The sequence below is a fragment of the Gopherus evgoodei genome, chromosome 1, assembly GCF_007399415.2.
Source record: "Gopherus evgoodei ecotype Sinaloan lineage chromosome 1, rGopEvg1_v1.p, whole genome shotgun sequence".
Classification (NCBI taxonomy): domain Eukaryota; kingdom Metazoa; phylum Chordata; order Testudines; family Testudinidae; genus Gopherus; species Gopherus evgoodei.
The window spans coordinates 299,215,699-299,238,225 of NC_044322.1; the positions used below are offsets into that span (position 1 = coordinate 299,215,699).

At 41.7% G+C, this 22,527-nt stretch overlaps 1 protein-coding gene across 2 annotated transcripts in view; it reads left to right on the forward strand.

Moving 5' to 3' along the window:
* PTPRB (protein tyrosine phosphatase receptor type B) overlaps positions 1 to 22,527 on the forward strand; it is a 93,621-nt gene that overhangs the window by 50,340 nt on the left and 20,754 nt on the right. For both annotated transcript variants that reach the window (XM_030548741.1, XM_030548742.1), the window contains 12 exons: positions 776 to 1,039; positions 2,436 to 2,699; positions 3,346 to 3,609; positions 4,217 to 4,480; positions 6,883 to 7,152; positions 7,825 to 8,088; positions 8,791 to 9,054; positions 9,394 to 9,675; positions 13,016 to 13,294; positions 15,731 to 15,880; positions 18,289 to 18,532; positions 20,659 to 20,765. In XM_030548741.1, the coding sequence (XP_030404601.1) occupies positions 776 to 1,039; positions 2,436 to 2,699; positions 3,346 to 3,609; positions 4,217 to 4,480; positions 6,883 to 7,152; positions 7,825 to 8,088; positions 8,791 to 9,054; positions 9,394 to 9,675; positions 13,016 to 13,294; positions 15,731 to 15,880; positions 18,289 to 18,532; positions 20,659 to 20,765 (2,916 nt within the window). The remainder of the gene's footprint in view (positions 1 to 775; positions 1,040 to 2,435; positions 2,700 to 3,345; positions 3,610 to 4,216; positions 4,481 to 6,882; positions 7,153 to 7,824; positions 8,089 to 8,790; positions 9,055 to 9,393; positions 9,676 to 13,015; positions 13,295 to 15,730; positions 15,881 to 18,288; positions 18,533 to 20,658; positions 20,766 to 22,527) is intronic.

A 22,527-nucleotide genomic window follows, 5' to 3' on the forward strand; every position in this document is an offset into this window, starting at 1 on the left:
GGGGAAAAATTGTATCATGTTTTTGTGAATTTGGCAAAACCCAAACATTCTATGATTTTACCCAAATATTTTTCATGAAAACAACTAGTGATATTTTCAGATAAAATCACGAAAAAACTAACAAGTGAGAAAACAGCAGTGAAAAGTCGGGAAACTGAAAAAGTTTATTAATGTTTCCTAATTAATAGTGACCATGGCAGAAAATGGGTCAGATCCTCCCCTGGTGTAAATCAGCTTAACTGCAGTGGACTTCAGTGGAGTTATGCCAATGTGTGCCAGTAAGGGTCTGTCGTAATAAAGTTATTTAACTCCAGAATACTCCTGAGCATTACCTAAAATGTCACCAGCTCTGGCAGGGTCAAACCCACAGGCACATCTTGCATCACTGAAAAGAACCAGATCGATTTTGTACCTATTTTTGGCCACTAGGGGGTAGAAAACTCTTGATAATTAGAAATAAATCTTTGCATTGGTCTCAAAATGATAAAAGGCTTTGTGGTTATTTTTATTGGTGAGGAATAGCACTTTGGGAGGATAGCTAATACTCTAGGATATTAGACGTGCCATCAGACCCTTGACCTCACCACCATATAGACAATAACTTCACTGTCTTTGCTCAGAAACTCAGATGCTTGCTACTCACTTGGAGCGCAAGGCTTCAAGACTCCTCACCTATTTTGGTTTGTTTGGTCACATTCCATGCATTCTTGCTGCCTTTAACAATCAGAATAAGCTATTTAAAACTTCTCCTCTGCTTTTTCCTTTTGTTGCACAGTTCCTTCCAGTGTGAGTGGAGTAACGGTGAATAATTCGGGACGGAGCGACTACCTCAGTGTTTCCTGGCTGCCAGCTACCGGAGATGTGGATAGTTATTTGGTAACACTCTCTCATGACAGCCAGACGATTCAGACTCTAACCATTTCCAAAGCCCTCAGTGAATGTTCTTTCAGCAGCCTGATTGCCGGCAGGCTCTACAATGTAATGATAACCACAAAGAGTGGGAAGTATGAAAATCATTCCTTCAGCCAGGAACGAACAGGTAAAGGGGACAAAAAGAAAAGGGGCTCTGTGTGGATTCAGTCACACACCTCTCCCATGTTCAGTCCTTTGCAATGATCTGTGCGATGATCAGTAATGGCTAACCAAAACAGGAGCTGGATTGGAAGGTCAAGTTCTAAAACTACAGCGCTTAAGATTTAGGGCCTGCTTTTCATTTATGACCGTAGGGCTACTTTACACCACACTGACAATGTAAAGTGGCCTTAGCATAAATGAGAATCAGACCCCCTGATCTTCCTCACATTACAGTCAGTGACAAAACCTCAATTAACTTCAGTGCGAAGAGGATCTGGCCCAAAGGGTCACTGTATCATAACCAAAGGAGGATTGGGAGTAAAAAATGTGAGTGCATAGGAAGGCCATCCTTAGCTAGAATAATTTGTGCTCTTCACCAGGGCAGTAATTTTGACCCCAAAGTAAGTGAGGGGATAAGGAGCTTTTTCTTCTGTGAAAGGGCAAAATCTAGTAGAAATTTGGCAGCCCTTGTGGTGAGCTGAGATCAAATGACAGTTTTGACTCAAGCACTTTGTTCCCAAGACCCTGTAAGCTGGCCCTTCGTGTACCATCCTGTATGGTAGTGGTCCAAAAAGGCTAATAAAATGTTCAGATACAAATAGAATGGAATGAAAAGTGATACTGGAAATAATATAATGCCATAATATAACTGAACTCCCGCCTTTATTTCTGGACATGCTATCCCAAAAAGGATATAACAAGAATAGAGGGGAGCCAGAGGCAGGTGACAGAAATGATCTGAGGTATGGAAAAACTTCCTTCTGAAGAGAAATTTAAAATATGAGGACTGTTTACCTGAGAGAGCAGAGGAATAAGGGGGGACAAGATAGAGATATGCAAAATAGCCCCCTTTCTCTTAATAGAACAACAAGGGGACAGTCAGTGAAATAGCAAGGTAGAAAATTTAGCACTAATAAAAGGAAATACTCTTTCATACACTGCAGAGTTAGCCTATGAAGCCCATTGCTATATGATAGCATTAAAGCAAAGAGTGTAGCAGGATTCCAAAAAGGGTTGGACTTGTATGTGGATAACAAGAAGAGTCAGAGTTACAATAGCAAGAATTCAAACAAACAAACAAAACCCACTGTTAAGGGATCAGCCCTCATGTTTGACAGCATAAGCCAAGCCCTAATTAATGGGAGTTAGGAAGAAATGTTCCCAGTGGGCAGGCTATTCAATAACTGCCGGCTGCAAGGGTTTTTGCACTTCTCTGTGGAGTATCTGATACTTGACCACTGAGTTAATCTGGTATGGCAGTGCCTGTGCTCTGTCACTTTTCTTGGGATATTCTGTGTGATGCATTTATTGTTTCAGAATCCCTAATTCTTTGCCTGTGTTCTTCCTCCCTCCCCCCCCAGTACCTTCAAGCGTGCAGGGACTTACTGTCAGCAATTCAGCAAGAAGTGACTATTTAAAGGTGTCCTGGTTGCATGCCACTGGAGATTTTGATAATTATAAAGTGATCATCAAGAACAACAATGACTTCAACCAAACAAAAAGTGTCCCCAAGGATGAAAATGAATGTGTGTTCACTAAACTGGTCCCGGGGAGGCAATACAGTGTCACTGTTAGCACACAGAGTGGAAAATATGAGACTAGTAAAAGGATCAATGGCAGAACAAGTGAGTAAATACCATGGAGAACATCCTGAGAGAGTTCTGATTGGAGTGAGGGCATTGTTATTTACCGTACACAGGTAAAAAGGTAATCTTGTCTTACCACCTGATGCTGATAGCTTGGCTCTTCAAACGTGTATCGCTTTAAAGACCAAAGGAGGCAACTAGGTTACAATGGATGTCTAAGTAAAGACATGCAGAAAGTTTAAAAAAAACCCATATGTTTGTTTAGGGTTGTAAATGCTGAGATAAAATCATATAGCATATTTAAAATCAAAGTTGCATGGTTTTGCCATGTCAACCCATTATTTATGTTTAAAAAGCAATGACAACACAGAGAGAATATCTCTCTTTCAAAAGGGCTTTCCATGTGATAGACTGGAGGTGCAAAAAGAGAGTTATCCAGGCTTTTATTCATTTATTTGTTGTTTTATTTTTCGTATTGTGGTAGCTCCTAAAAGCCTTAGTCATGGTCCATTGTGCTAGGCTCTGTACAAACACAAAACAAAAAGATGGTTCCATTAGTTTCAATAATATTTTGCATGCTAAGGTTTACATCACAAGAGGTATTTCAAGTCATGTTCCTTGGCAATGACCAGAATAATGACGACCTGAAGAATTTATCTGCTATTCTTTTCTATTGTGTTTTCAGTGCCGGAGTCAGTGAAGGAATTAACTCTTAGTAACAGAAGCACTGAAGACCTGCAAGTTACTTGGTCAAAGGCTGAGGGGGATGTCGATAAATATGAGATTCAGCTACTTTTCAATGATATGAAGGTCTTTCCACCCATTTTCCTTGGCAACACCATTGAGGAGTATTGGTTCACAGCTTTAACCCCAGGGCGCCTGTACAAAATTCTTGTCCTGACAATCAGTGGAGACACACAACGTGCCACTTTCATAGAAGGACTGACAGGTAAGAGAAAACAGCTTTTAAAAGATGGTTCTGCCACTGGTATGCTTTGTGACTTTGGTGAAATCACTTAACATCTCAGTCAGCTCCCCAGTTTACCCATCTGTAAAATAAGTATATTATTACATAACTACAGGCAGGTTTTGTGATCTTTAATGCATTAACATCTGAAAAGAATTTTGACATTCTCAGAAGAAAGATCCTTGTGTAATATTATCTGCAGAATATAAAGGTATCTAGACAAAGCAACTACCACAGTATTCTTTTATTTTCTTTATTGTCTCTGGGAAGATATATCATTCTTCTTATGACTAAAGAGAAGAGAGAGGTACGGTATTGTACGTTGCTAGGGCACAATCCTGCAAATACTTGCATACATCTGCAGCTTCACTCATACAAGTAGTAGGACTACTCACAAGAGTAAAGTTACTCATACGTGTAAGTATTTGTAAAATTAGGCCCCTCATAAGTACAATAGTCTCTTTTCCTTTTGTACTCATTCCTGATGTAGACTTCAGAATTTCATTTGCTGTAGCTACAGGCATACCAGTATTTGAATGGATTGGAAATTTCTAAGCTCGAGTTTCTGTCTTTCTGTTTTTTAACTCAGCTCCAAGTGCTGTCAAAAACATTCACGTTTCAGCCAATGGGATGACAAACAGCCTGAAAGTGAACTGGACTCCTGGAGGAGGAGATGTTGATTCCTACACAGTGACACTATTCCATCAAAACTATCAGCTTGATTCCCAGACTGTCTCCAAGCCTGTCTACGAGCATACCTTCAGCAAGTTAGAAGCAGGGGAGCAGTACCGGGTTGTGGTACAGTCTAACAGCGGCACCCTGCACAACAGTTTAACGGCTCTCGGACGTACAAGTATGTTTCTTCACGGAAAAAGGGCAAAAAGTGTCATATGTTCCCATCAGATTAGTACTATTTTATAACAGTATTTTATTATGTGTCATATGGTGTCCCAAAGTGTCTGGGGAGACTCAGATGTGTAAGGAGATGGGTCTCTGTCACAAAAAGTTTGAAGGCTTGATCCTGAAAACCTACATGGCAGTAATTTCACTAGTGTGAATAGTCACATTGGTGTCAATGGGACTTACCATGTGTGCAACTTGACTTGGGTAAATGTTTGTGAGACTGGAGCCTCTTCAGTTCAAACTCTACCATGAAATCTGCTGATGCAGCCTCTTATGCCTACGTGGAATCCCAGAGGAGTCAAAGGGCCCCCACACAGACATAAGGTGTGTGCTAACAGTGCCCACTGCATGACCAGGACCTCCCAGACAGTATATAGACCTGTATAGGGTAGGGAAGAGATGCAGCTCAATATCATGATTTAAATCCTCTTCTTCTTTTTGTGTGTTCATGTGTTTTGCTTAGGGATTGGGCTTTTAGGGGGAGTAGCCCTTGGCTGAAATCTTGCCTATTAGTTTGACAGTTTTGTTGTTTCTTTGCATTTTAATACTTGTTTACATCCCTTTGAAACCTGTGATGATTTTCCAGCTATTCACACACACATGTGCACACACACGCGCGCGCGCACACACACACTCTTTGTAGTATAAAAGCTAAATAAATTCTCTCTCTTCCTGGTCTTCAATTTTTTTTTTAAATAACTCTCCCCTGACCATCCCTTTCTCTGCTGTTCCAAGTGCCATGACTCTCCGGAAACCACCCCCCTACACCTCCCCTTTCCATCGCTTCCCCAACCCCACCTTGGCCTTGGTGTGCTTTAGCTACTTTACACACTGGAAGAAAAAGGAATGTAACCTGAGGCCAAGGGATGAGTTCTAAGTGTCTCAGCAATGGACAATGACAGCTATAACAAGAGGGTGAGAATACAGTCCTGGAGAGTAGGCAGCCTAGTCACTACTTTGGTCCCAGCTTTCATATTATCTTATATTATTTCTTAGATATGACTATATAAACAAGTATGCAACTTCTGTTAAAACAACATTGAATAGCTATGGGCTGGAGTCTGCTTTGTGAATTTATGCTTCGTGAAGCAGAGAATGGGGGAGGGGAGGAGTCTCCAGGGTGTTGATTACAGTTCTCTAATTCATTCCCAAGGGGCTGCCTGCCAGTTGCAGGTAGCCAGAGCACAGCACACCCTCTACACCTCCCTTCTATCCTCCAGACACCAGAGTTATGGGGAGTTTGTCCTAGAGCTGGTTCATTGCCTGCCGGGGTCTTTCCTATGCTGAGGAAATTCAAAGTTGGGGAGATGCAGATGACTTCCATTCCCTCTGCACTGCTGGAGAGAAAAGAGTGGGGCAGAGAAACTTCCCTCTTGTGTTCAAACTTTAAATCAGTCTCTCTTGGTTTCAAGAGGAGCTTGTGGAGAGAAGGCAACCCTGTATTTCATAAAACTATAAAACTGTATCATTTAATGGGTTAGCCAGCCTTCCATCATTGTATTCCATGCACTATACTCTCCCCAAATGTATTCATTTTAATTTTTTTAATTAATGTATGTAATTTTATATAGAGCAGACACAATGAACAGAGAGGTGCGTAACAGGCAACTTTTCTAATGATGTTGGGGTGTTGTACACAAACGATGAAAGCGAGATGTGCAGCCAAAATGTTCAGAAATCAGGACCACAGCAGCTCACATTCCATCTTGTCTCCCAAGTGCCGTCCTTCCAGTTTAACTTCCAGTGTTTCCAGAATTTCAAAAAAGGCCTGTACCTCCTTGAGTACAAGTGTCCCCAGTCAGGTTGCCAGCTATCTTTTTAGCTCAGTTTAGCCCATTTTATGAAGTAGAGTTTAATAGAAGTGATTTCAGTTCACCACTCTTGGTAGAACAAAAAAATTGGTGTCTTTCAAAATCCGTTTAATCTAATCTACGAGTTCTAAAGTGCCTTAACCATAATCATATAATTATTGCACAGTACGTGGTGCAGAGTTAAGGTTGTTTGGGTACCCTACTGATGCATTTCCATAGATAAACATTCATACTTCTTCTTTTTTTAAGTTTAACCTTCAATCTGAATTTCCAGAATGTAATGTTTGGTTTGGAGATAATTACAAGATCCCCGTAATACATTTTACCCTAAATTACTGATGGATTTTCTTAATCTTAACTCTATCTGAAAGTAGTTTTTGTGTAGGAATTGTGTGTGTGTGTGCATGCATATACATACATACACCACATGGATCTGTATGTGCTGACATACAAAAATATTTTTCATAGTTAATTAAGATAATCCACAAACACATATTAAGTGATACAAAATTAACCTCACAATCTCTTTAATTGTTCCCAGTTCCTGCCTCTGTCCAGGGATTATTTGCAGATCATGCCTACAGCAGTCATTCCTTGTTAGTGACCTGGCACAGTGCTCCTGGAGTGGCTGAGAGATATGACATCCTGCTCTTGACTGAGCAAGGTATCCTTCTGAGCAATAAATCAGAGCCAGCAACTGCTAAACAGCACAAATTTGAAGATTTAATACCAGGCAAGAAGTATAAAGTGCAAATGTTGACAGTCAGCGGTGGGCTCTTCAGCAGACGAGCAGAAACCGAAGGCCGAACAGGTAGTTAGAACATTTTTTACAGCCTTACTTACAGTATCTGCAGTAAGTTATGGTATGAATATAATGATTCATCCAAATATCTAGTTATCCAGAAAGCTTCAATAGGAACCAGTCTCCCGGTATCAATGCATCGTTTTTCTGACATATGTTTAATGTAAAAAATTGAAAATTGCTTACGAAGTGGTGTGGGTTTTCCAGGTTGTAGTGCATTGTTTATTGAAGCAGAGAGTTGAGGAGTGTTGCTATAGTTAAGGATCTCTCAGCATATCTATTATATAGCCAGGTTAACTCTTTAGTCTATCCTTACATTTACTTGGCTTATATAGGATCCTAGTGGCAAGTTGAATACAAATATACTGCAGGTGTCACCAACCTTTTCTCAGGCAAATTTCACATTGATGTTAAAGGGAAGTTTTGTGTGAGTCTAGACTAGAGGATTGAGCCTATTGGGTATCACACATATTACATATGGGTTGCTAAATGGCATCTATAACTTACAAAAGTTTTCATCTTGTTTCTGGACATCATTGTTTTTGTGCATTTAACGTTATGTGAATGTAGTTCTCAGTGACTTAACAGAAACTTCTTCTAGTCAGAAGTGTCATTTTCCTGAGATTTAGCTTGATTACTAGAAACTCTGACATTTTCTCCTGTATTTATTCCTGTTTCCAGTCCCAGCCGCTGTCACAAATCTGAAGGTCACAGAAAACATCAATGGACGTCTATCATTCAGCTGGACTACCTCTCAGGGAGAACTGGACTCCTATAATATATTTCTGTACAATCCAGACAAATCCCTCCAGGACAGAATTTCAGGGGACCAGAACCTCCAGCAGTGTTCTTTCCAAAACTTGCGGCAGGGCAGGATATATAAAATGGTGATTGTTACTCACAGTGGAGAGCTCACAAATGAGTCATCTGTATTTGGAAGAACAGGTAGGAGCATCTAGCAGGATAATCCATCCTCAATGAAATCTTCCTTAAGGACATTGGTGAGCTACTCTAACAGTCAAAAGCTGGTACTAGAGTCTAGTAAAGCTGTTAGAAGTATCCAAACTGTCTTGATACATCAAAAGCATTACCTAAAAGGAAGCTAAATTCTAAATCATGTGACAACTGTTTTCAGATAATAAATATATAAATATTGTCCTAATTTGTTATCTGTGGCCCAGCAGTACCTGGGTGTCCCAATCAAGGGCAGGAGCCCCATTGTGCTAGGTGCTGTACAGGTATAAATAAAAAGACAGCCCTCCGCCCCAAGGCTGGTTTATGATAAAGATGCAACAAGTGGGCAAAACAAATGGGGAAGAGGGAAGACAAGGTATCTAACAGTGAAATGACAAAGTTATTCGTGGTTAGCACTAGTTTCACCTTACCATTTGTCTCCCCACTGCCAGATGGCAGGGTGTTATAGGCATTTGTAAGAGCTATGTTGCTCCCGCAAAACCTCCTCTAATCTCCCACTACTCCCCCCGCCCCCTGACACACACACACTGAAATTCCCTAAATTTGTTTCCTGTTTTTTGGCCACCTGTGCTATGTATCTAGATCTTTATATGGCCATTATCACAGCACTACCATAGCACTATTCTTCCCCAAAACGTTCAGCATGTAGTAACTGTGTACCCTCTCTTTCAGTTCCAGCCCCAGTTATTAATCTCAGCGGCTCCAACAGAAACATGACAAACAGTCTGTGGTTCACCTGGGGACCGGCATCAGGAGATGTAGATTATTACGAACTGAATCTTTATAACCCAAATGGCACACAGAAGGAAACAAAGCATGGGAAAGACCTGAGAGAGTGGCATTTCCTAGGCCTAGTTCCTGGTAGAAAGTACACCCTGGTTGTAGTGACCCACAGCGGTGACCTGACTAATACAGCAAAGACTGAGGGAAGAACAGGTAAAGAACTGCAGTGGCTTTTTGCCCCCAACTGTCAGAATTTATAGCAATTCATTGGTATGTGATGTGTTTATTCTGAGATAAGATTTTTATTGTATCAATTATTAAAGGCATAGAAAAGTACAAGTAAGACAATCATAAATGGTATTACATTAATGGCAGGAAATAAATCAGAGTCCTACTGGTTTGTTCAATGTCCTGTTTCTTATCAATGTTACTGTGCAGAGGCTGAAGAGAAATGAAGAAGTCTCAGATAATGGCTGTTTTGTCTCACACACCCATCCTGTGTGCAAATGTCATGAGACTTTTTTTTTTTTTCATTTTGCCCCTTCTGTCTAGCACCCAGTCCTCCTAGTGCTGTATCATTTGCTGATGTTGCAAACACTTCCCTGTCAATCACCTGGCTGGGTCCCCCAGACTGGACGGATTATGATGACTTTGAGTTGCAATGGTTTCCGAGAGATCCCCTTACAGTCTTCAACCCATACAGCAACAGCAGATCAAAGGGACGCATCATGTATGGCCTTCGACCGGGGCGGCTCTATAATTTCAGTGTCAGGAGCGTCAGCGGCAACACCTGGAAGACATACAGTCAATCACTGTCTGGAACTGTGAGAACAAGTAGGAATCCATTTTTTATTTAACCCTTAGTGCTCTTCTGGAGATAATGCTGAAACAGTGCGGCCAATGAGTTAAATCTTACCCATCCCAGTTAAGCATATATTAATTTCTACTAGTTGACTCAAGAATGTCTGGCTATGGATTCAAGTGGAAATCAAAATGTTCCTTTGTCCTGCCCTACAGCAAGTATTTAAAGATTAGAAATGAACACAAGCTCCAAAATTCAGATCCAGATCAAAACATTCCTGAAATTCTGAACTATTTGGTTCCAGGTTTTGATTTATCATAGAATCAGAGAAATGTGGGGCTGAGAGGGATCTCGAGAAGACATCAAGTTCAGCCCCCTGCATTGAGGTAGGACCAAGTAAACTTAGACCATCTCTGACAGGTGTTTGTCTAACCTGTTCTTAAAAACCTCCAAGGATGAGGGTTCCACACCCTCCTTTGGAAGACTATTCTAAAGTTTATCTAATGTTATGGTTAGAAAGTTTTTCCTAATATCTAACCTAAATCTCCCTTGATGCAGATTAAGCCCATTACCTCTTGTTCTATCTCCAGTGGCCATGGAGAACAATTGATCACTGTCCCCTTCATAACAGCCCTTACCATAGCTGAGGACTGTTATCAGGTCCCCGCTCAGTCTTCTTTTATGAAGACTAAACATGCCCAGTTGTTTTTTTTTAATTTCCTCAAAGGTCAGGTTTTCTAAGTCTTCTGTCAGTTTTTGCTGCTCTGCTCTGGCCTGTCTCTGATTCAGACCCAAACTTCTTTGAAGTTCGGGATTATTTAGAGTCGATCCATCAAGATATTTTGAGCAATCAAAAATAAAGTGTGTTCCTGGGGCACAAGAAGGACTTGGGTATAATAGATTTGAAAAAGTAAAGTCAAAGAGTTCCTTTCCTCTCAATAGCTATTTGTCAATGCTTGTGGCTTCCACTCATATTTATCTGAGTCCAGCTGGTCTCATTAATGGTCTGGTGTGAAGTCTGCCCTGAAATGGGCAGAATAGTTAAACCATGGGGAACGTACAGTAATTTGTACTTTGGGTCATATGTTGTACCTCATATGGTATAACTAAAACACATATTTTGCACAGTGAAATACATACTTCATAGACATGCCCTTTTGAGATGAGCATTTCATATGTTATACAGCAAACCAGAGTCTCACATAGGTCATGTGACTTTTGTCCTCTAACCCTTGAGAGGACTGTGTTGTGGTTTCCATTTCTGATTATTCAACTGAATTACTAGTCTAGTGATAAACTGCAGATATTAACTAGCTGGCCTAAACTTTCATTTTATACCCTTTTGTTTCTTTGCATGTTACACCTTGCAAATATTTTAAGTGGCAAAATAGCAAATTTTTGCCACTTGAATGCAAAGTGCCAATTGGAGAGGTAACAGGACAGAATGAAGATGTCAGCTGCTATGCTTCTTCCCCTAATCACATCAGGAGGCAGTGTAACTACAGCAAAAAGTCTTATTAGTGATAGTGCCATGTTAGAGGGGAAAGGGCAATGGTAAGGACTTTCATATGCACACACCATTTAGCCCCCTTAGTTTTCTTCTACAAAAGACCTGCAAAACTGGGCTATGTTTTAAAAGGAGTTGGGCTCAGAAGGTGGATGAGAGGAGTCATGAAAAAGCATGACAGATATCTGACAGATATTTGATGAAGATTTGGTCTATACTTTGGGACGATGCAGGGGGGTGAGTGTGTACGTGCGTATACATATACACAGAGTATAGGTTAAAATCTTAACCAAAAAAATTTACTGTGTACTCTGTGATTTCTCTCAGTGGAAATTCATACCTGATATAAGTGGGTGGAAATCACAGGGTCACATTCTAGAAGGAAAATACTGTTCACTTTTGCCCTTTTGTTCCTGCAGAGGTCTGTGATCAGTTTGTTGCTTGCATTGATTTTATGCTGGAGGGAAATGTAAAGGCCTTAACATTATGGGCATGTTTATTAGGTAGGGTCACTGTACTCCTTAGCTGATACTTTGTAATTGTAAAATGATTTGTTTCAAAAAGAGTGCTGAGGCCAAGATTTTCAGAAGTGACCGATAGTTTGGGAGGCCCCAATCTCGAAACTTTTTAAGGGGTCCTAATTTTCAGACAGTGCTAAGCACCTGCCCTCTGAAAATCCGCCACTTAAAGGTGTCAGAAGTTAGTACCTATAATTATTCATCACTTCTGAAAAACTTGGCCTTTTTATATTTAGCATCTCAACGGACAACAGTGGTTAGACCAGGGGTCGGCAACCTTCAGCATGTGGCCCATTGGGGTAATCCACTGGTGGGCTGTGAGACATTTTGTTTACGTTGACTTTCCGCAGGCACGGCCCCCGCAGCTCCCAGTGGCCGCGGTTCGCAGTTCCCAGCCAATGAAAGCTGCGGGGGGCCATGTCTGCGGACGGCCAACGTAAACAAAATGAATCGCAGCCTGCCAGTGGATTACCCTGATGGACTGCGTGCCGAAGACTGCCGACACCTGGGTTAGATCTTTTTCCAAGTGTTATCTGAATGTTTTCAGTTGATTATTTTTTTGGTTTGGGGGTTATTGTTTTTTGACATGCACCTCTAGTTTTTCACGTTGAAACTTAGAGTTTGACAATGGTGCCTTGATTTAATTTCATTTTTTTGCTGTGTCAAAATATATTCCTTTAATTAGAACATTTTAAATAATCTTATATTATTTAGTAACCTTGTATTTTTGCTAAAAGGCGCTGAGAGGTAATTTACTAATTCCTGCTATTTTATCTCCCTCTTTTGCATTGTACAGTACTTGGTTCTTCAGCTAGAATTTATTTCTTTAGACAATTGTGGAAAATAAGGCTGAAAGGAAAAAGAGACATTTATAAATAGCACGTTAAACATTTGTGTCTTTCACTGTAGAGTATGTGCAATATGATATGGACATTTCATTGTAAGAAGTATGCATTTCAATTACACTGTATGAAAAGGGTTTTTTTAACTAAGTTTAAGCTCCAGTTGTACCATAATTCTAATAATATGTTGAATTCCTATTGTAGCTTTCATCAGAAGATCTGAAAAGTTTTTTTACAATTAATTACTGACGAGTCACAGTTCTTTGGAGGTCGATGGCATTAATTCAGTTTAAACATAGATAAAATGAGGTCAAGTGACTTGCCTAAAATCTTTCAGCAAGTGTGTGGTAGAGCTAGGAATCCTGGCTCTTAGTCCCTTTGCTCTAATTAAATGATTAATTTAGACTCAAGTGCTAAGAATGATGGCTTGAGCCATAGAGTGAGCATAAAATGTATAATGCATGTCCTCTGTTACATTACACTTCAACCTCTCCTCCATCTTCAGGACCAGACAGAATACAAAACCTTCACTGCCGGCCACAAAACTCTACTGCCATTGCATGCTCCTGGACTCCGCCTGACTCTGACTTCGATGGATATAGCATTGAATGCAAAAAAATGGACACTGGAGAAGTTGAGTTTTCCAAAAGGATAGAGAAAGAAAGATCTTTGCAAAATATCATGATGCTAGTACCCCACAAGAGATACTTGGTGTCCATCAAAGTGCAGTCTGCAGACATGACTAGTGAGGTAGCTGAAGACAGTACCATCACTATGATAGACCGTAAGTCCTTGATGTACCAAATACATAGGTACAGTGGCATGGAGGGGGAAGGTGAGCAGAGATAATCTATCATCTGGTCCTGTTGATTAGTCAGCAGACTTTTCGACCTCCAGACCTGCCTGTTGTGTCACACCAGCCACCGAAATGTGTGACCAGTGACCAAAATGGGGAACACCTGTGTTTAGTTTCATGCTGTACCAGATTATAAGGCACTTAAACTATAAAATTTGCTTTAAAGGATGTTTTATCACTGTGTGAATCATATTGTAAAACTAGTTTACTTGCCTCATGCAATGAGAACAAACTTAAAAACAATTGTTATAATCTGTCAGTCGTGGCACAACATGCAGCCTACAACTGTTCTTTCCCGGCTTGCCTCTTTGCTGCCACCTGGCCCTTTCCTCTCACCCAATGCCATCACCAAGTCAAAATAGTGGGAACCTATCTAGAGCCTTCAGGAAGTTGGGGGCAGTGGCTCTTCTTCAGGCTTTACTCCCTCTTCTCTCAGATGATAAGCTTGCCTCAGGCAGTGGAGATGAAGGAGGAGCACTGCTCTGCAGAGTCCTCCCTTGGGATGCAGATGGGTGGCAAATGGCAGCTTGCAGCTTCTCAACAACATGCACAAGGAGGGAGTTACTGCCAGCCAGTTGTGGCAATCCATGGCTCACCTCCATTCTGGGTGGTACAGCATGACAGAGAGCCTTAATTACCCCCAAAGCCAAATGTTCCATGAAGCATAGTGTGACTGAGAGGTCTGGTCACCAGTCCCTCCTTGGATATGTAAAGCCAAGGAGAACTACATAGTCCAGTCACCAAAAAAACTCTTCTGTGATGGGGTATACAATCCTACACCGGGCAACAAGGAGTTAATGAGCTAATGGGGACTCAGCTGAGAGATGTTAGAATTGGAGGAAGGAACTTAACAGGGAGAAACCCAGCTCAGTTGATGACAGATCAGGGAGGAGAGCAGATCTTGGAAAAAGGGATGGCTGAATGTAGGAACCACTGCCCAATAGGCCCACCCTGAAGGAAGGGAGGACCTGATGCTGAAAGGAGACTATTCCTCTCTGTGTGTTGGTGAACTTGGATTAGGGCCCCAGCCTGATGAGTGCCCTCTGAAGGAAGAGAGCCTTAACCCAGCTTTGGGACTATTCATTTGGGTCAATTCCCCTTTCTTCTGTTCATTGACAACCCTGGAAGGGGCAGGTTATCTGGGGCCCAACTAGTGGGCTGGGCCTCTTGGGACTGGAACTGGGAGTGGGAAAACCACCCAGACATTCCAGAGATGTGACCCCAATGAGTCCTGGGGCCCTGCCCAGAGCCTGGGAAAAAAGAACGTTGTAACACCCAACCTTCACATGAATTGCAACCAAGCCCTGTCTCTTCTCTACTACAAGAGATGCTATGAGTTCCGATAAAATTAGAGCTAACCTGAGCAGCACCAGAAACAGCACCAGAACTTCTTTGAAGGCTTAACTGTTCTCCATTATTTTCATGTTTAGACATCTCTGCACTATCAGGTTCTGGTTGATCCTGGAAGCAGGACTGTCTAAATACTACAAGGGAGCCAGCTCTCCCAAGAATTCCAGACTGGACTTACAGATTGAAGATATCTGGCTAGGCTTCAAATAAGCATGTGAACTATTGGTTCCTTATCCATACTGAAACCCTTTACATTTTGGCCACGACTATTAAACAGTAGATACTGGCACAGTGGATGTGGCTGTGCAGGTTATTGAAAATGTTTAGCTGCGATCTCTATGACAGGGTTGTAGTGTTCCATTGGGAGGCTTGCATCAGATGTGCTTTATTTCCCCCTCCCTCTTTTTCCTTTTCCGTTTAGTTCCTGATGTATCAGTGTTCAACATATAGCTTGTTTAGACAAGTGGCTGATACAAATGCCAGTTCCCTATGGAAGCCGTACTGTAAATCTGATATCAGATCATCAAAGTGTAAATTATTTGCGTAATTGATTCAGTCTTGTATATTCTTCCTTGGATATTGTTTATTGTTCCATTTCGTGTAAGAGGGGGAAATATAGGTGTTTAAAAGCAAATTTCTATCTGCAGCCTCAATGGTCTCAAAGTCCCTGGATTGAACCCACCTCTGAAAATGCTATTTTAGTGGGTATAATTTAAAACTGCGTGGATTTAATGAGACTTTAATGCAATCCTGGGCAACTTCTGCAAGAAATCCTACTATAAGGAGCTGCCTCTGTCATTATGTTTAAAACATTGCTGGTCTCTTACATTTTCAGGCAGCTTCTCTGCTGAGGAGGGATACACTTTGTGACTGCAAAGAGCATAAAATGAGAGACATTGGGTCTAAATGGTTGAGTTTTGTTGAGATTTACACCTCACTTGCTGTTATTATGTAATTACAAATATATAGATGGTGATACACTTTATTTCCCCCTCCCTCTCTCTTCTTTCCCAGGCCCCCCTCCTCCACCTCTCCACATCCGAGTGAACAAAAAGGATGCACTCATTACCAAATCTTCCATCAACTTTACTTTCAACTGCAGCTGGTTCAGTGACACCAATGGAGCTGTGAAATACTTTACTGTGGTTGTTAGAGAGGCCGATGGTAAGTTTTCATGAATTAATAGGTTTCTTTCTGTAACCCACATTAACACAAGAAGGGTATTTGTCCTCATCTACTGGTCAGATTTCAGAAGAGGCTTATGGATCTGCTTCTGTATCCAAGACAGTGAATCTGGTCCTTTAACTCAGCAGGGAGAAGCTTTTAGATCCAGAGGTCCAGTCTCCATTGGCACCATAGGATAGAGTTATACTTCATTCTCATGTTACCACCCACATGTTTGGAGAGTTTCCTTACTTAGAAGATGAGAGAACTCAAAGCAAATGTCTCAGAGAATAGAAATGGGACAGATTGTCTTGCTATGCACTGATTCAATAATGCAGCTTAGATACTGACTTGAAGCAGGTAGGAGTGCGTCTCAGCTTCAGTTTTTGTTGCCTTTAGTGTTCCCTGATAAGTCATTATTATAAAACAAAGGTAGCTTAGGGTATGTCTATACTACCCGTTGGATCGGCTATCAGGGATCGATTTATCGTGTCTCGTCTAGACACGATAAATCAATCCACAGATCGACGCCTGTACTCCACCTTGGCAGGAGGAGTAAGCAGCATTGATGGGGGAGCCATGGCAGTTGACTCGCCGCCATGAGGATGGCCAGGTAAGTCGAACTAAGATACTTCGACTTCAGCTATGCGAATAGCGTAGCTGAAATTGCATATCTTAGATCAACCCACCCTCCCCCCTAGTGTAGACCAGCCCTTACAGTCTGAATAAAATGATTCATGTTGTTTATTTCATGAGGCAAATTGCTCTCACATACACCAGTGTAAATCAAAGCAGAAAATGTCCCTATATAGTGCATATGGATTTCCTTCCTTGTGCTATCCTGTAGAGAAGAAGAGTAGTTTTGCAGTTAAAGCCCTAAACTAGGACTCAGGAGATCTGAGTTTAATTCTTGACATTGCCACAAGCTCCTTTTGTGACCTTGTGTAAGTCACTTAATCTTTTTGTACCTCTGTTCCCATGTAAAAATAATCCTTTTTTTTTCTCCCACCCTGTGTTGTTCTTGCTTAGTCAGAGTGTAAGCTCTTTGGGGGCAGGGACTGTTTCTCACTATATATTGGTACAGTGCCTAGCACAGCTGACCCTCTTAGGCACTATCATAAATAATAAAAAATCAGGATTCATTTCTGGGGACTATAATCGTTTCCTGTTGCAACTATTATCTGTACCCACTGGCTACTTTTTTTTAACCCCTGTGGAAGGAGGCAGATGGCGGGGGTGCAGGGGCCAGAATTATGCAGCAGCAGTGATTCACACAACCTTCTCAAGGCATCAGAACCCCTCTGTGCACACTGTTCTAGAATGGGATCCAGAAGAGAGAGTAAAGTGCCCTGAGTTATCTAGCCAGGCAAGCCAGCATCGATCCAAAAATGTCCCCATAGACCAACATGCAGTGTGGGTTCAAATAGAAGAGTGTGCCTGGAACACACTGAGCTAGGCTGAGTCCAAAAATATTAAGGGTATGTCCACATTGGAGCTGGAGGTGTAATTCCCAGCTCAGGTAGACATACACATGCTAGCTCTGATTGAGATAGCACACTAACAAGTGGAGCAAATGGTGGTTCCCATCTGACACCCTATGTGCAGCCGCAGCTCTGCTGTTATTTCAGCACACTAGATTGATCTGAGCATGTCCATCCCAGCTGGGAATGAAACTTCCAGCTGCTGTGTAGACATACCCTAAGACTTAATCTAAGGAATTGTCCACAAGTCAGTAGTGTGTGAAGCATCACTCACTTAACAAAAGTGCAGATTATTTCTTTAGGACATTCAGTAATTTGAGTCTGTAGAGGTCTCTGTAAAAAAGGTGGCTTTCATGTGGCTTAACAATTTTGAAGACAGTATAGCACAGTCTTTATCAGACTGCAAGAAGCTTTTTAAACCACAGTGCCAGGTTGCTTTGAAACACATAATTTCCTATCTGTAGGAATTTGCTATTTGCTGTAGTAATCTGCTGTATTCTGCTTATTCTCCTGGGGATCAGATTACCACATCAGACCAGCTGTTGTTTGTAAAGATAACATAGCTACTTATGACTCCTGTAGTTATGGTTAATAACAACAGTTCATATGTAGTGTGTTTCTTTCATAGACCTTTAAGTACGTTATAAAAGAAGGTAATTTGGCAGATGGGAAAATGGAGGCTCAGAAGGAAGTGACTTGCCTGTGGTCATACAACAGTTCCAGGTCAGGCTGGAAATAGATCCCAGGTGGATAACTCCCAATCTCATGCTCTATTCACTAGACCATGTTACCTCCCAGACAAAGTACAGAATTTGTCAAGTGTTAAATATGTCTATTGATGCCCGGGGCCTTAGATATTTACTGCACAAATAGCATGAGAGCTATGGCATATGATGTGCAATTCTTTTTTTACCATTTTTTTCCTAGGCAGTGAAGAGCTGAAGCCAGATCAGCAGCACCCATTACCTTCCTACATGGAATATAAACATAACAATTCCATACGTGTCTATCAGACAAACTATTTTGCAAGCAAATGTGCTGAAAACCTTGACAGCAACTATAAGAGTTTTGACATTAAGCTTGGAGGTGAGATGGAAAGTCTGGGGGGAAAATGTGATCCCAATCAGCAGAAATTCTGTGATGGGCCACTGAAGCCAAGGACTGCCTACAGGTTAGATTTATTGTGGTAATTGTGCTGTGTGAGATGTGCTGTATTATTAGGTACTATGCTATCTCGATGCCTGATGTACTTGAGCTGCTGTAGATTAATAACCTGTGTTACATAGTGTTCTCTGTGTTGTATTGTGCAATTTATAAAAGCTTTGTCCCTGCCCCATCTCATAGGTAAAATATAAACAATTCCTTCACCAGCCTGGGAATGCTCCAATTCATTATGTGCAAAACTTGGTGCAGTGAAAAGGCCTCTTTTATCTCTTACTTTGATGGAGAACTTTGCTACAATTGCTAATTTCTCTGTGGAGAGACTTAAGGGCTGGATCAGCAGCTGAGTCAGGGGAGCATTTGGGACAGCTAAAAGGGGAGAGCAGGAGATGCAAAGGTAGTTTTGTGTTCCTCTAATTCTGTGGACAGGCTGCACCAGGCCAATCTGCTGGTGCAGATTAAAGCAACCTAAAGGCTATTCTACCCTGTGCCGGCTTCCAGTAGACTCAGGAAGCCTGTACAGCAGCTGAGGCTCACCAGCACAAAGGGAAGATTTAGCCAGAGTCGGGTGTGGTGTGGGAGCTGCTAGAGCACCTGTATACTTCCTGTTGAGTCCTCTACACTGGCACGAACCTCCAAGGGCTGAATCCAATTACCTTAAGGCCACTTTGTACCTAGGGAACACCAGAAAGCAGCTGCATCTAGGCCTTAGATTTTAGCCAAAAATTAGAGTATTTGAAGTAATATCCCCAAACAATTAGGATTTGTATTTCAGACAAACCGGATACCATGTATGTTTATTTAGGAGCTGCAGCTTCACATTAGATGTCATTACTTTCCCCTGCAGCATTAAATCAAGCTTAGCTACTAAATGTGGACTATTAAAAACTTGATGGGACAGTTGTGCAATTGACATGAAAGCAGCTTTCAGGTGGGCTCTAGCTGGGTTCAGTGGAAATTATGCCCACTTATCCCTACTTAGAATGAGACTTACTGTGAGTCAGGATTTCTACCTCTTAACTTCTTTGATTCTAAATTCTATCAGCTGGCCGGCAGGAACCTCCACCACAGGTTACCAAAGCCACAATGAGAGCTGAGTGACTAGATCAACAAACCATTCACAGACACTCATTTCAGCTTTTTAACGAATTTGCTTGGACTTCATTTGAGCTCCTTTTGGTTTCTGTGAATGCTCTTAGAAATGTGTTTTCTGAGAGGAAAAGTCATGGAGTTAAACGGCGAATTTCAATTGAATGTTGCAGAATTTTTGATTTTGTTCATTGTACATGTCTGTATCAGAAACCTACTTAAGAACTAGGTCCATCCGGTCAAAGAACGGAAGCTTACCGTGTGTCCAATGAAATCAATGTGTTCATGTGAACGGATTTGTTGATTGATTTTCAGTGACAAATTTTTGGCAATCAGGAGCTTGTGAAAATAGCAAAGACCTAAATACAACAAAGACACCGCTCACTGTGATTAGTTTGTCCAGCTCATGGGACTTCTTTCATGATCCCCAGTAGCCTAAGGTAACGAAGCCCCAATCCTGAAAACATTTACGCACATAAGTAGTCCATTTACAGGACTAATATCAGGAGAGATGGAAGTAGGTCCAGAATACGACTATTCACATGCAAAGGTGTGTGCAAGAACAGGAGCATAGAATGTAATCCAAATCCAAGTTCCCATATGATAGTATTGAGGGAAGTTAACATATCCATAGATCAGCTAGTCAGCAGTTCTTTTGGCTTACCGCAGCCCTATACAAAGAACACCCTGTGATATATAAGCCTTCCTGCTGATCACAGTTAGGCAGAATTTTTTAATATGTTGTAAATGTCATCTGGTATCTAGTCCTTCTTGCATTTTCCCCACATGTTATTGAGCAAAAGATACTAAAAAATGGAATGAACTGCTGAGGTGCTCACAATATTGGCTTTGAAACTCTCACTAAAGCAGAAGCTGAACAACAAAAGGTATAACAATAACAGTAGTTAAAAGACATAGGAAATGTACTTAGTAAATGTTGTCTGGAAGTCCTGTTTTGTGATTTTGCTATTTCTGTGTTAACCTTTAGTTTTCTCCTATTTGATACCAACTCCCAAACAGATCTAATAAACCGTTCTGCTTTTTCAGGATCAGTATCCGAGCTTTCACCCAGCTCTTTAGTGAAGACATGAGGGAATTCACAGAGCCACTCTTCTCAGATACGTTTTTCTCGTTACCAATAACTACTCAGTCAGGTGAGTTTCTTCTTTATTCTCTACTAACCAGTTACATGAGTATCACACCCGTTGGTGTTGGAGTGGGTAGGAAAGTGCAGCAAGGACCTTGTTGCTGAACTGAGTTACTTTGAGAGTCAGCTCTCCACTAGTTAATGTTTGGTATTCAGCACTGTCACTTAAAACAGTAGCTGTGATACTTCCCCTCCCATCCATGATTTCCTTCAGAAATATAAAGCTTTCTACAGATTATAAGTGTTCACTTTAAAAGGGAGAGAGAGAGAGAGAGTGAGGACTGTGCAGCATCCTTCAGGATAGAAATAATATGTAGGGCTAGATTCTCCGGTCTGCCTTCTGCCACCCAAGCTGCTCAAAGTGAACAGAAATGGCTAGTGGAAATTTCCCTTGGTGCAGGGGAGCTCTCTTCTGGTGTAAAACTGGCAGAGATGGTATAGCCACCTCCTGCACCAGCTGTCCCATGTGTCCAGGGTGTAGGGGAGATGTCAGAGGTGGGACGGAGGTGTGGTGGAACTATGCTGATCCTTCACAGTGTAAGCTCACCTAGTGACTTTATGCCAGTGGCAGGAATTAGACCTGCTCCTCAGCAACTCTTAACTTATGCCGTGGCCAAGCAGCACAGGATCAGGGAGCCACAACCAGCCCCCTATGTACTCCCATCTCAACTATGGTGGAGCAATAAGCCCATAAGTTATAAATTAGTTGGGAGGGAACATATTGCCCAATAGAGCTGGGGTCCTTGACTTGGGGGTCTCTAGTCACTGCTACAATACAAACAATAAATAACAACACAGCCCCTTGATACAAGGCTCTCAATACATTTTCCAAACACTAATTAAGCCTCAAAAACCCTTTAATCCAGGCAACAGTTACTTTCTGGATGTGAGAATGAAATGGTTTCATCATCCAGTATAAATGGTCTCAAAATGGGACTGAGCCAGTGAATTATCCTAGGCCTGGTCTACACTATGCGTTTAAACCGATTTTAGCAGCGTTAAACCGATTTAACGTTGTACCCGTCCACACTACGAGGCCCTTTATATCGATATAAAGGGCTCTTTATATTGGTTTCTGTACTCCTCCCCAACGAGAGGAGTAGCGCTAAAATCGGTATTACCATATCAGATTAGGATTAATGTGGCCGCAAATTGACGGTATTGGCCTCTGGGCGGTATCCCACAGTGCACCACTGTGACTGCTCTGGACAGCAATCTCAGCTCGGATGCAGTGGCCACGTTAACAGGAAAAGCCCCACGAAATTTTGATTTTCATTTCCTGTTTGTCCAGCGTGGAGCTCTGATTAGCATGGGTGGCAATGCAGTCCCAAATCCAAAAAGAGCTCCAGCATGGACCGTATGGGAGATACTGAATCTGATCGCTGTATGGGAAAACAAATCTGTTCTATCAGAGAGGAGACGAAATGCCAAAGCGTTTGAAAAAAAAATCTACAGGCTACACAGTGCTGCGTGACAAGCGTAACGGGAAGCCAGAGACTCAAACGGACGCTCATGGACGGAAGGAGGGGGTACTGAGGACTCCAGCTATCCCACAGTCCACAGCAGTCTCCGAAAAGTATTTGCATTCTTGGCTGAGCTCCCAATGCCTGTAGGGTCAAACACATTGTCCGGCGTGGTTCAGGGAATAGCTCGTCAATTTACTCCCTCCCCGCACCACGTGAAAGAAAAGGGAAAGAAATCGTTTCTTGACTTTTTTCACTGTCACCCTATGTCTACTGAATGTTGGTGGTAGAAGCGATGCTGCAGCA